At 38.0% G+C, this 18,637-nt stretch overlaps 1 protein-coding gene across 1 annotated transcript in view; it reads right to left on the reverse strand.

The window, feature by feature from the left end:
* Positions 1-13,967, reverse strand: part of LOC129366496 (homeobox protein aristaless-like 4) — a 31,294-nt gene extending 17,327 nt beyond the window's left edge. Inside the window, exon 1 of the mRNA XM_055040400.1 lies at positions 13,250-13,967. Within this exon, the coding sequence (XP_054896375.1) occupies positions 13,250-13,574 (325 nt within the window). The 5' untranslated portion in view covers positions 13,575-13,967. The remainder of the gene's footprint in view (positions 1-13,249) is intronic.
* Positions 13,968-18,637: the final 4,670 nt, after the last annotated feature.

The following is an 18,637-nucleotide window of genomic DNA, read 5'->3' on the forward strand; positions in this document are numbered from 1 at the left end:
GTAATGGTTCACTTTTCTTAAAAGCCTGAAAAACATGAAATTTGATTTTGATCATTTTCCAAGTTTGGATATTTTTGGAAGAATAAAAATTTTGTCTTGAAGATAAAAATAAAAAAAAATTTCTGGAAAAATAAACATCTGCTTAAAATGATTTGTGCTTTAAAAGATGACTTTTACTTTGAGTTTTTATCCATCTTTTCTGATATATTTTTTTTTACATTTTTGGCTCAAAATCAACGAACATGTTTGAAAAATTAAGATCTGTTTATTTCTGTGATGTCTGATGCTTTTTTTTTCACCTTTATACAATTATGCTTAATAGATTATTTAATCTTGGACGATCTCGTCCACATTTTTCAATATTCTGGAGGTTTTACTCACCCAAATGCCCCAAAATCTTTTATAAGGCTGTGCACTTCCCCTTTAACACGGTTAAAAATCTGAGACACCTTGTAGTTTCAGGACTTGTGGGAAAATAATAAAACCTACCTACACAAACATGTTTATTCCTGATTAACTAGTTAGCCCAAGCTATAAAACATTGAAAACTGACACGGGAAAAGCTTAGATATGAACGGAAATCCTGTGGGAACCACGTGCATCGTCTCACTCATGGCTTATTTAGAGACCTAAAGAAATGTAGCATAAATCTCAATTGCTGAGAAGAAGTTCCTTCTTTTTTCTTGTTTGAATGGTTTGTCACAACACATTGGTAGTGACCTGTGACATGACCTGCAAAGCCTCCTCCCTATCATCTCTCCATCATGCTACGTGAAATCCGAGCTACGTGAAATCTGCTCCATCTTGAGATCTGTTTGGTGCCGATGTGGAGGGGGGAGAATCGCTCTAAGTATTACCACAACCAGTCTGACGACATTGTGTTTGTCGCCTTCGATTTCTCGAGCGTCCATTTTGGGACAGAACTCGCTCTGTTCCCGTCAGGCCGCGCTGCGCTACCTTTTACTGTGTCTTTCTGAGGAGACGAAGAAAGCCGTGCCTTCTGCTTCAATAAACAAACAGCCATGTGAATAAATAAGCCAAAGGGCTCTGGTTGCAGGCCGGCGAGAACACTGAGCTCGGTCAGCCTCTGTTTGCCTTTCCTGCAACGGGGAAGGGAAGCACCTCATCCTAAATGCACCGGGCGTTTAACTTCTCATCATAGGAACACATCTGTGGCTCTTATGCTTCCAATTTCATTTGCCCGTGTGCATGTATTTTAGTTTGTCACTTTGTATTTCAGTTTGGAACAATCAAACTCCTCCTTGCAAACTGTCGAGGGAGGCAAAATTGTAATTTCTGGCAGTTGTGAATCTTGTTGATGACTAAATATCTTTGGACTGATGAAGCTAGGCGGAGGCTGTCAGCAACATCCATGTTTGTTTTTACAGATTAGCTCTGCTTTGGCGAGAGCCTCCTTCAATGAAATGTCAATATCTATTGGCCGGAAAGCTGCAGCAGCAGCCCTCCCCCGGACTCTGTCTCCAACCTGTCCCAGCTGAGACGCTAATGGAACAGCACAGCTCTCCCAGCTGGAGTTCGTGACCTCGGATCATCACGATCTACCTGTCAGACCTTTTTATGGTCTTCCCGCAAGCAGATGTTCTGACATCACCAAGCCCTTGAATTTGGCCTCTTCTCCTCATGCACTGTGCAATATTTTTGTTTCTCCTCCCCTGAGGAGGAAGCATAGCTGCCATGTTTGTGAAGAAAGACAGGTCAAATCCAAGTTCCTGCCTGGCATTCGTGTCCGTGAGGGAAAATACAGCTATTCCCCGAGAGCAAGGCCCATATCCTGTCAGGCTGAAGGTGCACTAGGCAGCAGGAAGGTGTCCGGAAATATTTAGGATTCTCGTTCTTTTTTTATCTCCATTTTGGAATAAATTTATTCCAAAATTTATGGAAAGTTATTTACTTAAAGCTGGTATATACTCACCTGTAAACAGCTGCATATCAGAGGAGACAGAGAACCAGGAAATGTCTCTTTTCTACATCCTCAAACTTAACTTATTACACCCTGTTGCTAATAGTAATCACTAGCAGGAGGCTAATGGTTAATTACTGCTGACCAGCAAGTAGCCAGCTAAAGGTCGTTGCCATTAGCTTGCTGTTATTAGCCTGTAACCATTAGAAAATTAACTTTAATGGAGTAGAACATGAGATAAAACCTTTACAGATTGTAGGAATAGTTCATAAAGTTATGTTTAGCTTGATAAAATAAATAAAAAAGAACAAGAATGCATTCCAGTCTCGATTTAATTCGCTGTTGCCTTACAGTATCAAGACCTTAGATTTGAGAGCAGTTCACTTTCTGTGTGTCCAGTCAACGCTTTCATAGAATAAGAACCTAGTCTGGTCACAAAACGCTTGGTCTGTTTTAGAAACAGTAGGCAAATAGAAGTACAAAAACTTGCAAAAAGTGAATGTTGCACATTGTGTCCCTTTTAAATGAGGTGTTACCTTCTCATATCTTCAGGGAACGTCTAATGACCCAATCATTTCCATTATTGTTCCAAAAAAAACAACAACATGGGAAACAACCCTGAAATTTTCCATTGTTAGACGATTACAGGTGTTGCATCATCATCTACCCTCATTTCCTGTGTCATAATCATCAAATTATGTAAACGTGAAGATTGTATAAAGGATCCTAAAATGGATTTTTAAATAAACCACTATAGTGTTTCTTTTTTTCTTGGTTTATCCATCAGCTTCATCCTGCAGGACGAGACTAATCTCTTCCTTAATGATGATCCCAGAAGGTAGACTGCATGCTTATCAGACACCGCTTGTTTGAACTGAACCTTCCCTTAAAAATCCTGAAGTAACCCTGAAATACAACCTTTCAAACTCAAGACATTTATCGACATCTTTTTATGGCTTCTTCAAGACAGCCAGTTCTTCTCTTTATATGATCCCTAAAATATGCTAAAAACGTCCCTTTTTTAGCCAGTACATCCTGTTCAGATTCAGTCAGAACAAAGACATCAAACGTCAGGCCTTTTGTACCACTTTGGATCAATGCTGACAACCTCATTTAAATATGAATTAGATGGAGGAAAGTATGCTGCATGTAAATCTGACCAGACTGAGAAACCAGACATGCGTAATGCATTTAACAAAAAGCACGTTTTTCTGTCACATTACTTCAGTAAATTTGTGTAAAATGCTGGTCTTGTAAAAAAAAACAAAAACAAAACAAAAAAACCCAGAGTGTTCAGACTCACCACTGAAATCGCATCTTATTAGACAATAATGCTACTAAAGATACAACACTGAAGCATTTTAGAAGATTCAGGAAGTTTAAAATTGTTCCTCTGAGTTAAGAGCTTTGCTCAGAAATAAACAATAACCAAAGGATGAAAATCTGACATCTTTGATTTTAATGTGTTTCAGACAGTCTATCTGCAAGCTGTTAAACTTTAACAGATCTTGAACTTCAACAGAAACTAAATAACACCTTTAGCAAGTTTAATATGTGTTAAGTCCTTGTTTATTCTGACATTTATCTCCACAAATCTCTGCACTAATCAACATACTTTCTCTGCTATCATCTGGTCTCTGTCGCGCTAACCACACAGATGCATTTGCCACAAGCATTTTCAAATTTTTCCCCGCACGCTTAGCTGTCTCTTCTGGAAAACACAGCCATCAGACAGGGCTTTCTTTGGGAAGCCAAAATTCCTCTGCATTGGCTCTGAATTTTTTTGGCATTCGAAGGAATGTGTTTTTTTGACAGCGGTTCCCATTTTCAGCGCTCGTCAACTTGCCGTTCGCACACAGAGACGTACGCGAACGCTCTGAACTTCGCCAGCTTGTCCCGCAGTCTGCCGGCGTCCCTGTTCTGTGACAAGCTGCAGGCCGCTTCAGTTAGCCGGGGTCAGATGTTTACTAGGGTCAGCAATTTAATCACTGCTGAACACAGAGAGAAAACATCAAAGTGTAATTTAACTGGTTGTAAAGCAACAGGGCACCCTCTTAGTTTTTATGGAATGGGACAGGGAGGGTCAAGTGAAGCCAAATAAAAGAAACACTATAAATTAGTAACCTGGGGAAGGGTTAATGACAAAACACTAAATAGGGGAAGGGAATGCTTTTAAACAGAGTGCTCTAAAAAAAAATCCTCCCTCTGAACACTTAAAGTTGATTGCTGTTTGCTGCAGTGGCTCTCCATGTATCACACCTTATATGAAGTAAATACAAAGCAAATATCCCATTAGGTTTGGCTGTCAACAGGTGACAATGGATTTATGTCTGCCGACGTGTTTCATGCTGGATTTTTGTTTTCCACTAGTCAGGATAAAGCCTGATGCTGAGCGTTGTTTCCTCAGTGGAAGGGAGGCTCCCAGATGTTCCTGAGGAGAGATCTACGCGGCTCAGAGAAGAATGCAGATTCCCTGGGAAACGGAGGAGTCTTTCTGCTAAGCCTTGAGAAAAACTGGCGTCTGTACCGTCACAATACTACCAACCACTGCTGAACCAGCACAGGGCAAAGTTAATTCAGGTTAGGTTATAGTTTTGCTACGAATTTACAGCGCATGATTGACAGCGCTATGTCCCTCCTCCTGGCTCTGATTGGTTGTTTCTGACATACCTGTGTATTTCTGCAGCAAGCACTGGGAGAGGGCAGGTAATTTAATCCTCTCAGGCTCAAATTACTTGCAAAGATTAGCTAAGTAGCATTTAGCTGTTGCAAATCTGCAACATCTGCCTGGAGAGGGTTGAAAAATTTCCTCTCATGTACCATAAGGTTACATCTTCACAGTTTGAACAAATATATAAAACCATTTTTTAATATGAGTTACATACCCCGAGTTTGGCTCAAGATGTTACAACTGTTCTCTCTGTTCAGTGAAACATAACAATATGTCTGGATTGCTGGATTTTTATTGTTGGATTTTTACCAGACAAGTCTTGTTGGTGGGAAAAGACTCATGTTGTTGCAAGTTTGCTTCCATTTCTAAACAGATCAGCGAAGATGCTAATGCTAACTTGCTGGTAAGCTTCTGAACTTTGTCTCTGCAGTGTAACTCAGAAAAGCAACACAATCCTGTTTATTCGGGTTTTAGCACAGATAACCAACCAACAGATTCTCACCACAGTCCCCCAGAATGAACCTGAGTCTTTTCACAGTTCAGTGTTTGCAGATTATATGTGAAATATTTAAAGCTGAGATTCCTGCAACGGTACTTGACATGCTATTGACTAGCACATTCTCCTCACTTCTGATTGGCTGCACCCAGAACCGGTTAACACAATTACATTTACTTGATAACCTTTTTTTGAACAAATTGACTTTCATAGGACGCTTTACTTTTGCCTGAGTAATTTTATTATGAAGTATTTTTACTCTTGCTTGAGTAAAACTTCTGTATTTTCTACCCACCGAATGAAAAACAAACATATTTTAACCAAATACAGACACACAACTGCAGTTTATGTTAAAGTTGCATTATTTTTTATTGAAAGGAACTTATTGGAAAAATGTTTCTTTTGCCTGATTTTATTTATGTTATTTTTTTGTTATATGAATTATTGCCATTTTGGTCACTGTAATATCAAAACTTATATATTTGGGCCAACTGATTATGTAATTTTCACATATTAAGTGATAATTTGATCAGTTGAGTAGCACTAGTATGAAATACTTTTTTACTCTTGAGTAATTTCTTGGACGGCTACTTTTTATTTTGACTTGAGTAAAAATATGTTGAAGTTTTTTTACTTTAGAGTAATTTTTGGAAACATCAGCTGAGTTAAATAAGACCGTACATGTTAGCTTCTGTGGTGGTGCTAAGATGTTTTCCACTGTGCGTGTTAATGCATATTAAAGTTTATTTGGTGTTTGAACTTTTAAAAAAGGCAATTATGGACGTGTTTAGGGGGAATTTCAGCTATTCGTGGGTGGTTGTGGCCTCTAGCCCCCATAAATACTGGGGAATCCACTGTATTGCACTGCTTTCTGCACTCTTTCCTGGTATTTCTTGTTTTTCTTCATCTGCTTTGTGTTTGGTGCCACCTGCCAGCACAGACACAAACACAAAGTTCTGGGTGTTCCTTGGTTCTCAATTCATGGCTGATTTACAGGCTTTACCTGAACTGACAGAACATTGAATCATTTTGATTCACAAAGAGATAAACTAATTTATTTGAATAGTTTTGAATTTGAGTGAAATGATGACACACAAATCAGGCATTGGAGGTATGAACTTTCATCACGATATTCTCTGGTACCGTTGTGATGACAATAAATGTGGCAATAAAAACTTTTATTCATTTTTTTGTATGGCTGTGATTACAAAGCACATACACAGTAAAACATTTGAGCTGCATTTAGTTGTGTTTACTGTCTTTTACTCTTTAAGTCAAATAAATGTATCCAGTTTTAGATGTTGAACCTAAATGTGAGTTTGTGAAAGATAAACTTACAGCAGTAAGTTGTGTTAACTTTTATTAATTCAGTCAAACCTCCAAGAGTTGAATAAACTAGAGTTTTTAGGTTAGCACTTAAAAAACTGAAAGAGGAGAAAGACAGGAATGGGAACTATTTCCCAGAATGCTTAGCGGCATGTTTTTGTCTCCTGAGATGGAAGTGCGTCACATTGATCTGACTCTTGTGTTTTATTAAGGCAAATGTTCATTTTAATGCAATTCTCAGTTAGCAAAGCTTGAGGATAATGTCCTGTTCACACCAAATGTTTCTGAGCTGAAACAAGAATTTAAATGATTATAAAGGAAAATAAATACTTCTCTGAACTTGATATTGTGAGTTAAATAACATTTTTGTTCTTGCATATTGTGAAATAATTATGTGGTTTAAATTGCAGCATTAAGTTAAAAATTATCCTGATAAACGATACAACAAATATATTATCATCAAAATCAATATTTTTCTTCTGGTTAAGAAAAATATTGATTAAAATGCAATCAAATACAATGTCTGTAGATTGTCTCACTGATGTTATGAGTTAAATTGTAGCGCCGGGTTTTCTTTTCTGTAAATAAAATACTATTTATTCTTCCAGAGCCGGTCCAGATCGGTTTGAGTCCCTAAGCAGAATTTAACTTTCTGGCCTTCAAACCAACACAACTCACCTCATAAACAAGTGGAGGATAAAATCAGCTGCACAACAACAAAGTATTTTACTCAGATACTCTTTGTTACGTTTGACTTTTTGACTTTCAAGTATCACAGGTTAGGGTTTACACAATTACCGGTCACATGTGCAAAACGCTGCAGAAATGTTGTAAGTGGTGACCAGATGGGGGATATTTATAACCTCTGGATGAGGCAACGGCGCCGGGATCAGAACCTCCATTTAGGTCTGAAGGAAGTTCATAACAAAGTTTGATTTTTTGTCTAAAAAACAGTGTGTGCGTTCTGGATTTGAATGTAACAAACAAAACAACAACAAAAAACATCTGATTTGATTGATTAGTTTGTATGATTTTAAAAATAATTCCTCTCATGATAAATGTGTGATTCTGGTATAATCTGAGGGAGGAGGCAGAACATTTAAAAACTTATTAGGTAAATGTTATAATTCATTTATCGTCCTTTATCCCAAATTTATGCATAAAAAAAATTAACAGGACGTCACATTATGTCCATAAGTTTGGGGAAAAAGGTCAATTATTGGTTCCCTGGAGAAAATTTTTTATTTTAAACTCAATTTGTGTCAATTTCTAAATTTACTAACAACTTGTCTCATCCTCTGTATCACATGTTGTCAAACTCATGGCCCGTGGGCCAAATATGGCCCGCCACAAGATTTCATGTGGCCCTTTAGAGTGCAGAAATAAAATATTTAAGATAACAGATGTGCTTTTAAACCTAATTTTATCAGTCAAATCAACAGTTTTATCTGTATTCTGCCAAATTAGAGAAAGGTGAAAATATGTTGAATATTATATAATATCAAGAAGTTCTCAATGAATGCAGAAACAGATATTTATTAATATTTTAGCTGTGTTTTAAGAAGTAATTTTATCAATACGTTCCACCACAAACGGCGCTATAAGGACATTCTTGATCTTGATGTGACCCAAAATAAAAACTGGTTTGACAACTTTACTCTTTAGGGTTAGGGTTAGGGTTAGGGGGTCAAGATAAATTCAGGCAACTTGTCCATATTTTGCAGTTTCAAAAAGAGACTTTCTAATCTTGCAGAATTTTTTTACAAATAAGTAAGACATGTAGAAACTCTGCAGAGCGTTGAGGTTTTTTCCCTGCATCACACAACAACATTATATTAGCTGTATATAAATTAATAATGTATTTATTTGGACGTCTGCAGTGTTTTCACATCCAAATGTTGCACTTTGTGGCCATGCGATTGCACAGTTCAGAAGCCCCTCCATTGTTAAATTAGCAAATACTGAAGGAATGAATTCATGTTTGTGGCAACTGAGTCAGTTTAGGGATTCAAGATTTGATTTTGGAGATAAATTGAAGAGTTATATCCCTCGTATCCAACTATCTTATCCTCAAAAAGTGAAATACTTTGAGTATAAAATCAATTACTATAGCCTGATATTTATAAATTCTTCATTTTTTCTTACATCACAAAATTAATCTTTATCCAATATTTTTGCCTTTGATTTACACAAGTGCAAAATCATTCATAAACCCATCAGATTGAGATTTAAAGTGTTGTTTAAATTAGTTTCACTATCTTCTACTCTTTTAGTTAAATAAATGTATCCAGTTTTAGATTTTGAACCTAAATGTGAGTTTGTGAAAGATAAACTTACAGTAAGTTGTTAACTTTTATTAATTCAGTCAAACCTCCAAGAGTTGAATAAACTAGAGTTTTTAGGTTAGCACTTAAAAAACTGAAAGAGGAGAAAGACAGGAGTGGGAACTATTTCCCAGAATGCTTAGCGGCATGTTTTTGTCTCCTGAGATGGAAGTGCGTCACATTGATCTGACTTTTGTGTTTTATTAAGGCAATGTTCATTTTAATGCAATTCTCAGTTAGCAAAGCTTGAGGATAATGTCCTGTTCACACTAAATGTTTCTGAGCTGAATTCATTGGGATGTTTAATAAAATTCATTATCAGATCAGAAATTTTGTTCCTGCAGTTTGAAACAAGAATTTAAATTATGTTAAAGTAAAATAAATATTTGAACTTAATATTGTGAGTAAAATAATTGAGAAATGTGGCTCTTTAACTTGATGAGAGCAATTTGTTTCATTGCATCTTGTGAAATAATTATTTGGTTTAAATTGCAGCATTAAGTTAAAACTCAATTCAAGAGGAATGAAGTTAAAAAACGATGTTTAAACAACTCGTCTCTTGTTGTTAAATCGACTTCATAAACTTTAATTTCTGAGTTAAAACCAAAACAATTTTCCTGTTGACTAAAATTAAATTTTCCAGGCAGCAGGTGGAGTTTTGTTTTCTACTTAAACCACCAGTGAATGTTTTACAGTGCAGTGAGAAAACATTGTTTTACTTTCTGCAGGCAGAAATTTACCCTCCCAAATGTTCGTTTATTACATATTCAAATTTATTCTGGTGCATAGAACCACATGGGCGAGGCTCTGGGTGTCACCTCGTTGCTTTTGTTAACCACACAATGTGTTAGCCATCAGTACATGCATATCCTGTGACATCACCTCCAGAGCCTTTTTAAACATGGAGTCTGACTGCTGTATTTTGACAAGTCTGCTTTCTGAAGCACCGCCAGGGCTTTTCCAAGGTTGTGTTTTGGTCTTTGAATCTTTTACACATCACGGGATGCGCAGTGTCCCACGAAAGTTTGACTCGATGGTTGTGTTTCCTGAATGTGAATTTCAAAAGGACACATCCGAGGATCACGAAGATGATAGAATATTCTCCGCAGAGGAACCATTTTTCAAACACCAGCAATTATTGGCAGCCGGAGCTTAAAAGTAAAACCCAAGATTCAGCAGTGAGTTCACTTGCCTGTAAACAGTCTCTGAAGCACAAAGTGAGGTTTTCCCAGAAACAATCTCATTTCTCCAGAGCCTCTCAAATCATTACCCAATCTCCGTGTGCGTTTCTGACTCTCCGCTTATTTGTACAAAGTATTGTTGAGACAAGGTCATGTAAACCAGTTCCACTTTGTCATCTCGGGGACTCTGTAGCTTTGGAGATCTGATGTTTTGGGAGAGTATGAATAATAACCGTAAGGAGTCAGTAATGCACATCTGCCTCACATTAATCCAGACCTCTCCTGCGGAGCTGACCTGCATTCCTGAGCTCTCCATCAGCTCCAGGGGCATTTATTTCATTCAGCCCTCCGCCAGCAGGTAAAGCGGCTCCGTCTCCGTCCACACATGGTTGGACGGATTAACGTCCTTTTAAAGGAACTTCCCCCACCGACTTGGTCGTCCAGAAACAGCTTGCAAAAATATTCATCTTTTTCCTTACTCCGTCACATTACATCCACAAAAGTGCATTTTATGTGATAGATTAGAAAAGTTGCACATGAATAGGAAGATTTTTTTTTTTTTGTAAGAAATTAATCTGCAGCATGATGCTGCCACCGGTAGTGGCAGCCAAAAAGGTCAAATTGATCTTATTTAGTATGTTTACTGAGCTTTCTGCTAGGGATGCATAATGTTATTGGTCAATATTAGCTGTGAAATTTAATATCAAACATTTCTTCAAAGTAACCGATATAAAAGGTGTTTTTATATAACAATGATGCCAGCAGCACAGCTCAATGTCTTGACAGTGGGAGAGCAGGACCAAGTGGAAATGTCAGTGATATGGAAGTTTTTCCAAAGTGTCGGAAACTGATAGCAGAGCTGCTATTTGCAATGACTGCTCAGCATCAATGATGCGAGGAGGAGCGACAACAAAGAGCTCCAACATGTCGAACCTAATTATTCATCTCAGGAACCGACATTACGATGAGTTCAAGGTGGCGAAACGGAAAAGAAAGAGAGCAGCTAACCAGCAGCAGTCCATCCCACAAGCTTTGGATAAACATCGGTATTTGTATCGGTTATCGGCCAATTTCAGGACATCGGCATATCGGATACGCTGGGACTGTGAATCCCAGCTCTCTACGTAACATGTGAATAACAAACTAAGCTTTTAGTTTTCCTGACAGGATGATTGACATTTGAGTTGTTAACATGTTGTCCCACCTGAGCTGAGGATCTCTGCAGCTCCTCCAGAGTTACCAAGCCCACCTCTCTAAATTAACACTCGCCGAGCAAGACGACTCTTAAAACTAATTCTGCGATTTCTGAATGAAATTTATTTAAAAGGATTTCATGTTACGGTGTCTGAGTAAAGGGGGGCTGAATACATTATTGACATTTCGCACTTTCCAGATTTTTGTTTGCAAAAAAAAAGGTTAGAGAAACATGAATCTATTTTTAAATGCTTTAGCATTATCAACAATGTAAATGCTGCAAATATTCTCACTCTAGCTTCTTCGAATCGGATTACAGCCTATAAGCCCAATCAGAATCCTGATAGATTCTCTAAATGTTTGTCTTGTTTTATTTCGTGTGTTTTTAATGTGAAATCGCAGACGCAACCCGTCTGGATCTCCATCCCAGCAGTCAACTCCCCTCAGCGCATCATGAGGGGACTTCAGTCGCAGATAAAGCACCAGCCATGCAGCGTTGGGTAATATATCTCCCGTGGAGGACCACACATAACAGCACAACCCTGTTGACGCCTGAGGCTTTGGCAAGCGCCCCGAAGCATCCTCCCCAGAGCCGCGACGCCTTCATCTGGCTGCAACATTTTCAATAATAACATTGCACAGCTCGTCCTCTGGGGACGCGCGTTGGGTTTTAATGGCGGCGTTTAAACGAGCCTGTCAATGCACTTGCCAAATGTACTCGCGTTCAGCGCAGGCTGTCAGGCAGGAAGGCAGGCAGGGGTCCTGCAGGCTGGAGAAGAGACAGGTCGGGCCGAAACCGAGACGGGATCTGGTTGTTTCTTATGGGGAAGGAGAGAGGAGCGGATTGGACTTCATTCTGGCAAACTATGTTAAAAAAAAGAAAAAAAAAGGAAAAGCGCGTCTGGCTGAGAGCGGCTGCAGACTGCAGGGAGCCACCAGGTTTCTAAAAGAAAAGTAGCAACACAACAAAAATAAGTAATTAAAATAAATCAAGCTTAGGTGTTTATTTATTTCCCGTGTTTTTAATTTATTTTTAAAAAGCTTTGATAATTGAATAATGTCCTGCTGCAGCATCACGATGAACATCTGGAGTTTAATTAAGATCTAAAGGCGCCATCCAGTCTAAGGCTGAATGAATGACGAACTGTAAATATCTAGAGCACATCTCCTCTCATAATGTGGTTTTAAAAATGCTTCTGCAAATAAAAACACAGATCGGTTTAAATGTGATTTCACGCACAGAGGGGTCGTTGTCTTCGCTCGGCTTTTGGAAGCAGAATCAGTAGTTTTAAGATTTATTTTTAAACGTAACTTTCTTAGAACAAAACAAGTCAGAAACTAATATTTTATAGTTGGTAGGAAGCCTGTTAACTGATCATCTGGGACTTTTACGGCCCATAAATCTTCCTTTCTTTTGGCTTGCGAAGCTCCTTGTAATAAATCCCTGCACATATTTTTTTATTTCATCTCAATTTCCAATTATAAAGGCTCTTCCTTTTTAATATCTATATTATCTTACCAAGTTAATTCCATCTGGGGATTTTTACATAATTAAAAAAATGCTGGGGTAGCAAATAAATTAGTCCATATGTCTTATTTATAAATTTCTTTATTTTTTAATTTTATTGGTTGGTTAACGATAATCCACAAAATGTGTCAGTGAAATTTAAAGGCAATAAAACCAAGCTTTCAGTTTGTTTATCTGCTGTTATTATTATGATGATTATTACTCTTGTTTTATCATAAACTTTTTATTCCATTTTATTTAACAAACCGCTGCTGCTGCTTTGCAACAGAAAAAAAGAACCAAAAACCACTCAAATGAAAATCAGAGTCAGTGAACGCAACACGCATAGAAATAATAGAAACATGGCCTGAATAACAAAAATAAAACAAAAATATCCTCAAACGGTCAAGTTTCACTTGATATCCTGTGTGCATTTGTGCACATCTTTTATGCAACAGCGCAATAAAATCAGAGAACAGCGCAACGTTTGAAATGGTTTTCCTCCATAACCTCATGAGGAGTTTCCGACCCAAACAGACCCACTAAAGCCTCCCCTGCAGAGGCCCAGGTGAATCTGTTCACCTGCCATCATTGCTGCTGTGTTTAGTGCAAATGTGAAGCGAACCCACCGTAGCAGGGGATGAGCGTCCCGTTGTGTCCGCTGTCCGGGTGCAGTTTGCCGCCTTCGGGTGGAGTCTTGCAGCTCGGCCGCTGCATGAAGAGCTGGTATTTGTTAAAGTTGCTCTCCTCGGCTCCGTCCAGTGACTGGCACTCTGTCTGGAAGGGACTCCGGGAGCCTTTACCCGGAATGAACGTGGGGCTGTATTTGGTTTCGGTGGTCTGGAAAGTCCTGAAAGGATTCGCCTGGTGGTCTCTGCTCTGCGCAGGAGACGCGCTGTAATAAGAGTCCATGGATGTCATGTCGCAGTATGAGACGCACGTATCTGCGTTCATACCGAAAAGGTTACAGTCAGAGGGGAGAAACAAGTCCAGACGCTTCTTCTTCTTCTTCTTCTTCTTCTTCCTTTCTCTTCTTCTCTTGCCCTCCCCTGCAGATCTTCTCTCCTAATTCTCATGCGCTGACAAAACTCACACTGACGCGCTCAGACGCGTTCACTCTCACGCTGAACGGCGCATCTGGGACTGGTTAGAAAAAAAGCGAATCAGATGTTTTCCAGAGACCTCAGACCGAACAAATGCTAAAAGCTCCCTGAAGGTTTGTCGGCTGGATGATGGGGGTGCAGGGAAGGGGGGGTGAGAGAAGGAGAAAAGCTGAAGCTGAAGCGGATTCCGCCGCATGCGGTAGCCCGGACGCAGCGCAGCGAAGCACTCCGACCTGCAGGCGGGTCTGAATGAGGCCCGAACCGACCCGCAGCCCGCCTGATGCGTTATTATGCAGCCAGTAGGGACGGGAGGTCAGGCTCCGGAGGGGGGTGGGGAGGCTTTTTTGGTAAACACGCGGGAGACGCAACACATGACATTAATGTAATTAGAAAATGAATAAAACAGCTTTGATTCCTGCGGCGCAGGAACCTCCATAACCTCTGACTTTCTTTTTTATGCTTATGCGTGTGCAGATATTTAAATACGTCACACATTTTGACTTAACTACTTTATTTAAGTCACAACAAATGTGAAAGATTTACCCATAATTGTTTTCATTTGCAAAATTGCGACAGTGAGGAATAAAATGGCTGCACAGTGAGGAGCAGGAGAATCGTCTCAGTTTTCACTCAACATGGAATCAATAATAAGTCATTAACATCTATTTTGGTCGCCCATAAACCGCCTGCATTGTAAACCGTTTATTGTTAAAATAACTGCAACACACTGGCAACAGTCACCCACTGTCTTTGTATTACATGTTTACATTTAGCTGAATAAAGGCTTTATTGTAAAAAACAAAAAAACACCAGTTATTTGTGCAAACTTCTATTATTGCGCTAAAAAAATGACTAACCTTTGAAAAAAGTTAACTTAAAAATATTCCAGATTTCATTTTATAACAGCTGTTTTTTTTATTCCTGTCAATGTGATTAAAACGTGAATATAAGTGTGGATTAACACAGAACTGCTCACAATCCTGTATGTGGCACACACAAACACTGTTCAAACTGTAAAACAAAAACTGTTGCGATCATTTCACTGTTAAAACAACAAACACACGGACAGTTTGCGCTGTCGCAAGTTGACCAAAAAGACGCAGCGGGAGAAATTTGCGCAGTTTTGTAACAGCCGGAGAACAAGACGGGCCTCATGGATGCGTCAACAGCTTCCCTGCAGGCAGGAGAGGCGCTCCTGCAAGCTTTAACGACACGAATCTATGCTAATAATAATAATAATAATAATAATAATAATAATAATAATAATAATAATAATAATAATAATTAGTAGTAGTAGTTGTTGAGGTCGTTCATCCAAATAAATCCGCGTAAATAAATGTGCATAAATTAGAATAATTTTCCCTCTTACGTCTCTTATGATTAATTCTCTACAATCTCACTATGATATTCTGGGTTCATATGTTCATCATGTTTATTTTAATTAATATAATCAGTGCGCTTATAAAGTCCATATAAATTGTACTTCAATGATTTTTTAAAATTAATTTTGCTGCTCTTTTGGTCCTTTTTCTGAATTTATGGACGTGACTCTTAAAGACTGAACTGAAGTGAATTTCCATAATTAGCGCGTCAATTAGGACGCGGGTTGTTGAGTCACAGCTTGTGAAGTTTCCCTACATGCTATTATTATTATTATTCGTTTCTTTCTGGCAGTTTTACGCACACAGAGCTTCCTAACACGAGGTCTGCCCTTTTCTCCAAGAAGTGAACCCTGATTCAGACTCTCCTCCACATGGATCCTCCTTTAATGGTTCACCAGCTGATATTTTCTGGATTGCGCATCTGTAACAAAGACGTTATGAAATTTACTTCAGCTTCTGAACGTTTACAGAGCCACTCGTTTATTTTAATAAATCGAAAAGACCTAAAATGAGTCATTTTTCTCTGATTTTTATTCGTTGTTTTAATCATATCGTTATAATTGGCTTGCATTTAAAAATCTTGAGCTTACAATAATGAACATTATTAATTTATTTGTAAGTTTACTGCATGTTTGGTCGTTTTCTCACCTAAATCAAATTTCTTTGATTTCTAAATATATATTTTTCACTTATGTTTGAATGCATTTTAAGCTGATTTAAATGTTGCACTATACAAAAAAAAAACATCTCTAACTTGCGGTAAAATCCCCGCAGCCACAATATTATCGTACTTAAACGATACATACACGATAAAATTCAGGGATTTTATTGTATACATTCCAAGAAAATTGCACCGTATAAATAAGGATTTTATCTTAAAATTATTGCACCATATTTTACCCTAAAGAAGAGAATTATTATTATTATTATTATTATTATTATTATTATTATTATTATTATTATTATTATTATTATTATTATTATTATTATTATTTTTGTTGTTGTTGTTTTACGGTATTGAATAAACAAACAAAAATATGTTAATTTTTGTCTTATTTTATTTTTTGATCGTGTAGTTTGAAATAAAAGTTAAAACAAAGAAAAAAAGATGTTATTTCTCCTCTTTCATTCTGAACCTGTGTAGCAGTTTTAGCTGATGTCGCGTCCCAATTAGGAAGCTGGACAGAAAAAGCTTTTACGCAGCTAAAGTAAACAGGGGCGATCTGTCTCCCCATAAATAAATGTCTGCCTCCCTTAATGTTAATGTGAGCCACCGGCTGCCACAGGCCGAGGCTCAGCTGTCAGACAGGCTGCAGCTCTGCATCACTTCCAGCTGGAAACATGAGCAGCTGAGGGGCTTCATGTAAACACTGAAGGCTGCTGAAGCACTCTGCTCTGAGAACAACTCAGCAAAAACTTGATCATGGCGGAGATCTGGACGTGGAGTTTCTCTGTGCTCCGATAAGGATGGAAACGACAGTGAAGGATTCATAAAGCAGCTGAGATGATCCAGTTACTGGCCTGAAATGTCACAGCTGAAGATTACATCTGCTGAAACCAGAGTCTAAATCAGGGCTGATTTTTCATTCTTATCTAATTGTTTCATAAAAAAAATTAAAAAAAACACCCAACATTTCAAATGTTGAATTGTGAAGGCTTTGCAGAATAGATAACGAGGTAAAAGTGGATTTACGTAGGTTTTAAACAGTAACACAGCAGTTCCTTCCCTTATCTTCTCACTTCATAATTGCAGTAATTTGTTCAATAATCTAATAAAGATGGAGAGTGTATCCTCCAGCACCACAAGAAAGGTTTACTTGTTGAGCTAATCTCCAAAAAGCATCAATTTTCAGCTTCAAAATTTCTTAAAAATATTGATCCTCTAATAATAGAACAATGGAAATGTAAAACAAGCCAGAATCACCAACAATACACATCTAGAATCAGACTAAAGACGAGCAGCTTCAGTTAGGATGGTTTCAAATTCAGACACAGATATTGTTTATATTGTTCATGTTTGCATCGTTGATTCCAGGGATAACAAGAATGACAGGAAACAACATTTGTACCAGTGTGTTCAAGGCAAAGTTACGAAAGAATATAATAATTAATTATAATTATAATAACTTTATTTGATCAGAGGTCTCACTTTGGAATAAAGTTTAAAGAAAAAGTCAAAATTTAGAAGTAAAACTCGGAACTCTGGTTCTTTGCTCATAATTCTAAAATCAGAATTCAAAATTTCTCAGAATTCTTAGGATTTTGAGAAAGAATTCAGGTTTTTATTTATTTTTAGTTTTTTTTAGTGGCCCTTATCCTCTACAGAAAATTAGGCCTTATTTAATAAATTAAGCTCCTAGGTTTTCACTTGTCCTTTGGTTACGTTAAAGAGGACTAATGGCTGTTTTCTGTGTTTTCTTGAAACAGAATTTTTATTTTTTATTTTTTACAAAAACTCCAATTTGTCTACAGGAAAACGTTCAGCTAGTTGTTCAGCAACAGGTGGAGGAGGGGCAGCAGAGAGTGATTTCCCCCCCCCCCCCAAAACCAGAAAAATCCTCTTTGTTTTCTCATCAGAATAACTTTTTGTCTTCTGACAGACAAACGTTTTCAGGTGCATGTTGTTGAAGTTGCTCATGTCCTGAACATGTCGCCTTTCTTCACCTTTTCGTTAAAGTGACGAAGTTCACATTGTTCTGCGTTAGCGGAGCAGATCAGGGTTGAGGCTGCTGAGTTTTTCGGCAGGTACGTTGCTCCCACAGAGCAGCGCTGTGATGTCCTCCGCGTGGCTTGGAGAGTGAAAGGGAGACCAGATTTATTTTCTGTCTTTTTATTGCGTAGGTTTAAATGACTTTCACATGAGCGGGGCACACACTGCATCAGCAGATTCTCTGATCAAATTAAGCAGCGATGAGGGGAGAGGAGGAAAAAAAGGAAAGAGGCAGTGGTTGTACTGATGTTTAATTCAATAAACAGAACCAAGAGGAGCAGACAGAAGGGACGCTGTGCTGCCGTCAGCCCTCGACTCTTTATCTGGACCCAGGAGAGAGAAACAAATGTTCACTGATGCAGCAGAATGCAGACGCCTGAAGCTGATGCTCTTTACCAGCGTAAAGAAACTGTTTCTATCCCTCTCTTAATGCAGCATGTTGATATAATTTTAAGTCATTTAAAATCAACATTTCTCTAATTCTAGTACTAGTTTTATGGGCAATTGTTTATTTTTATGAAGTAAAATTGGCTTATTAAAGTTCATTAATGCCATTGAAATGTCTTTGGGTGCAGATTAAGGTAATTTAATGTCACATTTTAACAGGTTTTCTTCATTTTAGTGTTTTCAAACCTGTAATTTGTGGTGCTCAAAGCATGAAAGGTGCAAATAAAAAAACAAAACAAAACACTAACTGATTAAAGGCCAAATTTACAGAGTAAATTAATAACCATTGCACTGCTCTAGTTCTTTTCAAAATTTGTGGAGGTGGAAGTATTATCTGAAAGTAATCAGAATATTGTTTAAAAATGGTATTAAAAC

The sequence above is a fragment of the Poeciliopsis prolifica genome, unplaced genomic scaffold, assembly GCF_027474105.1.
Source record: "Poeciliopsis prolifica strain line A6 unplaced genomic scaffold, Auburn_PproV2 SCAFFOLD001, whole genome shotgun sequence".
Classification (NCBI taxonomy): domain Eukaryota; kingdom Metazoa; phylum Chordata; class Actinopteri; order Cyprinodontiformes; family Poeciliidae; genus Poeciliopsis; species Poeciliopsis prolifica.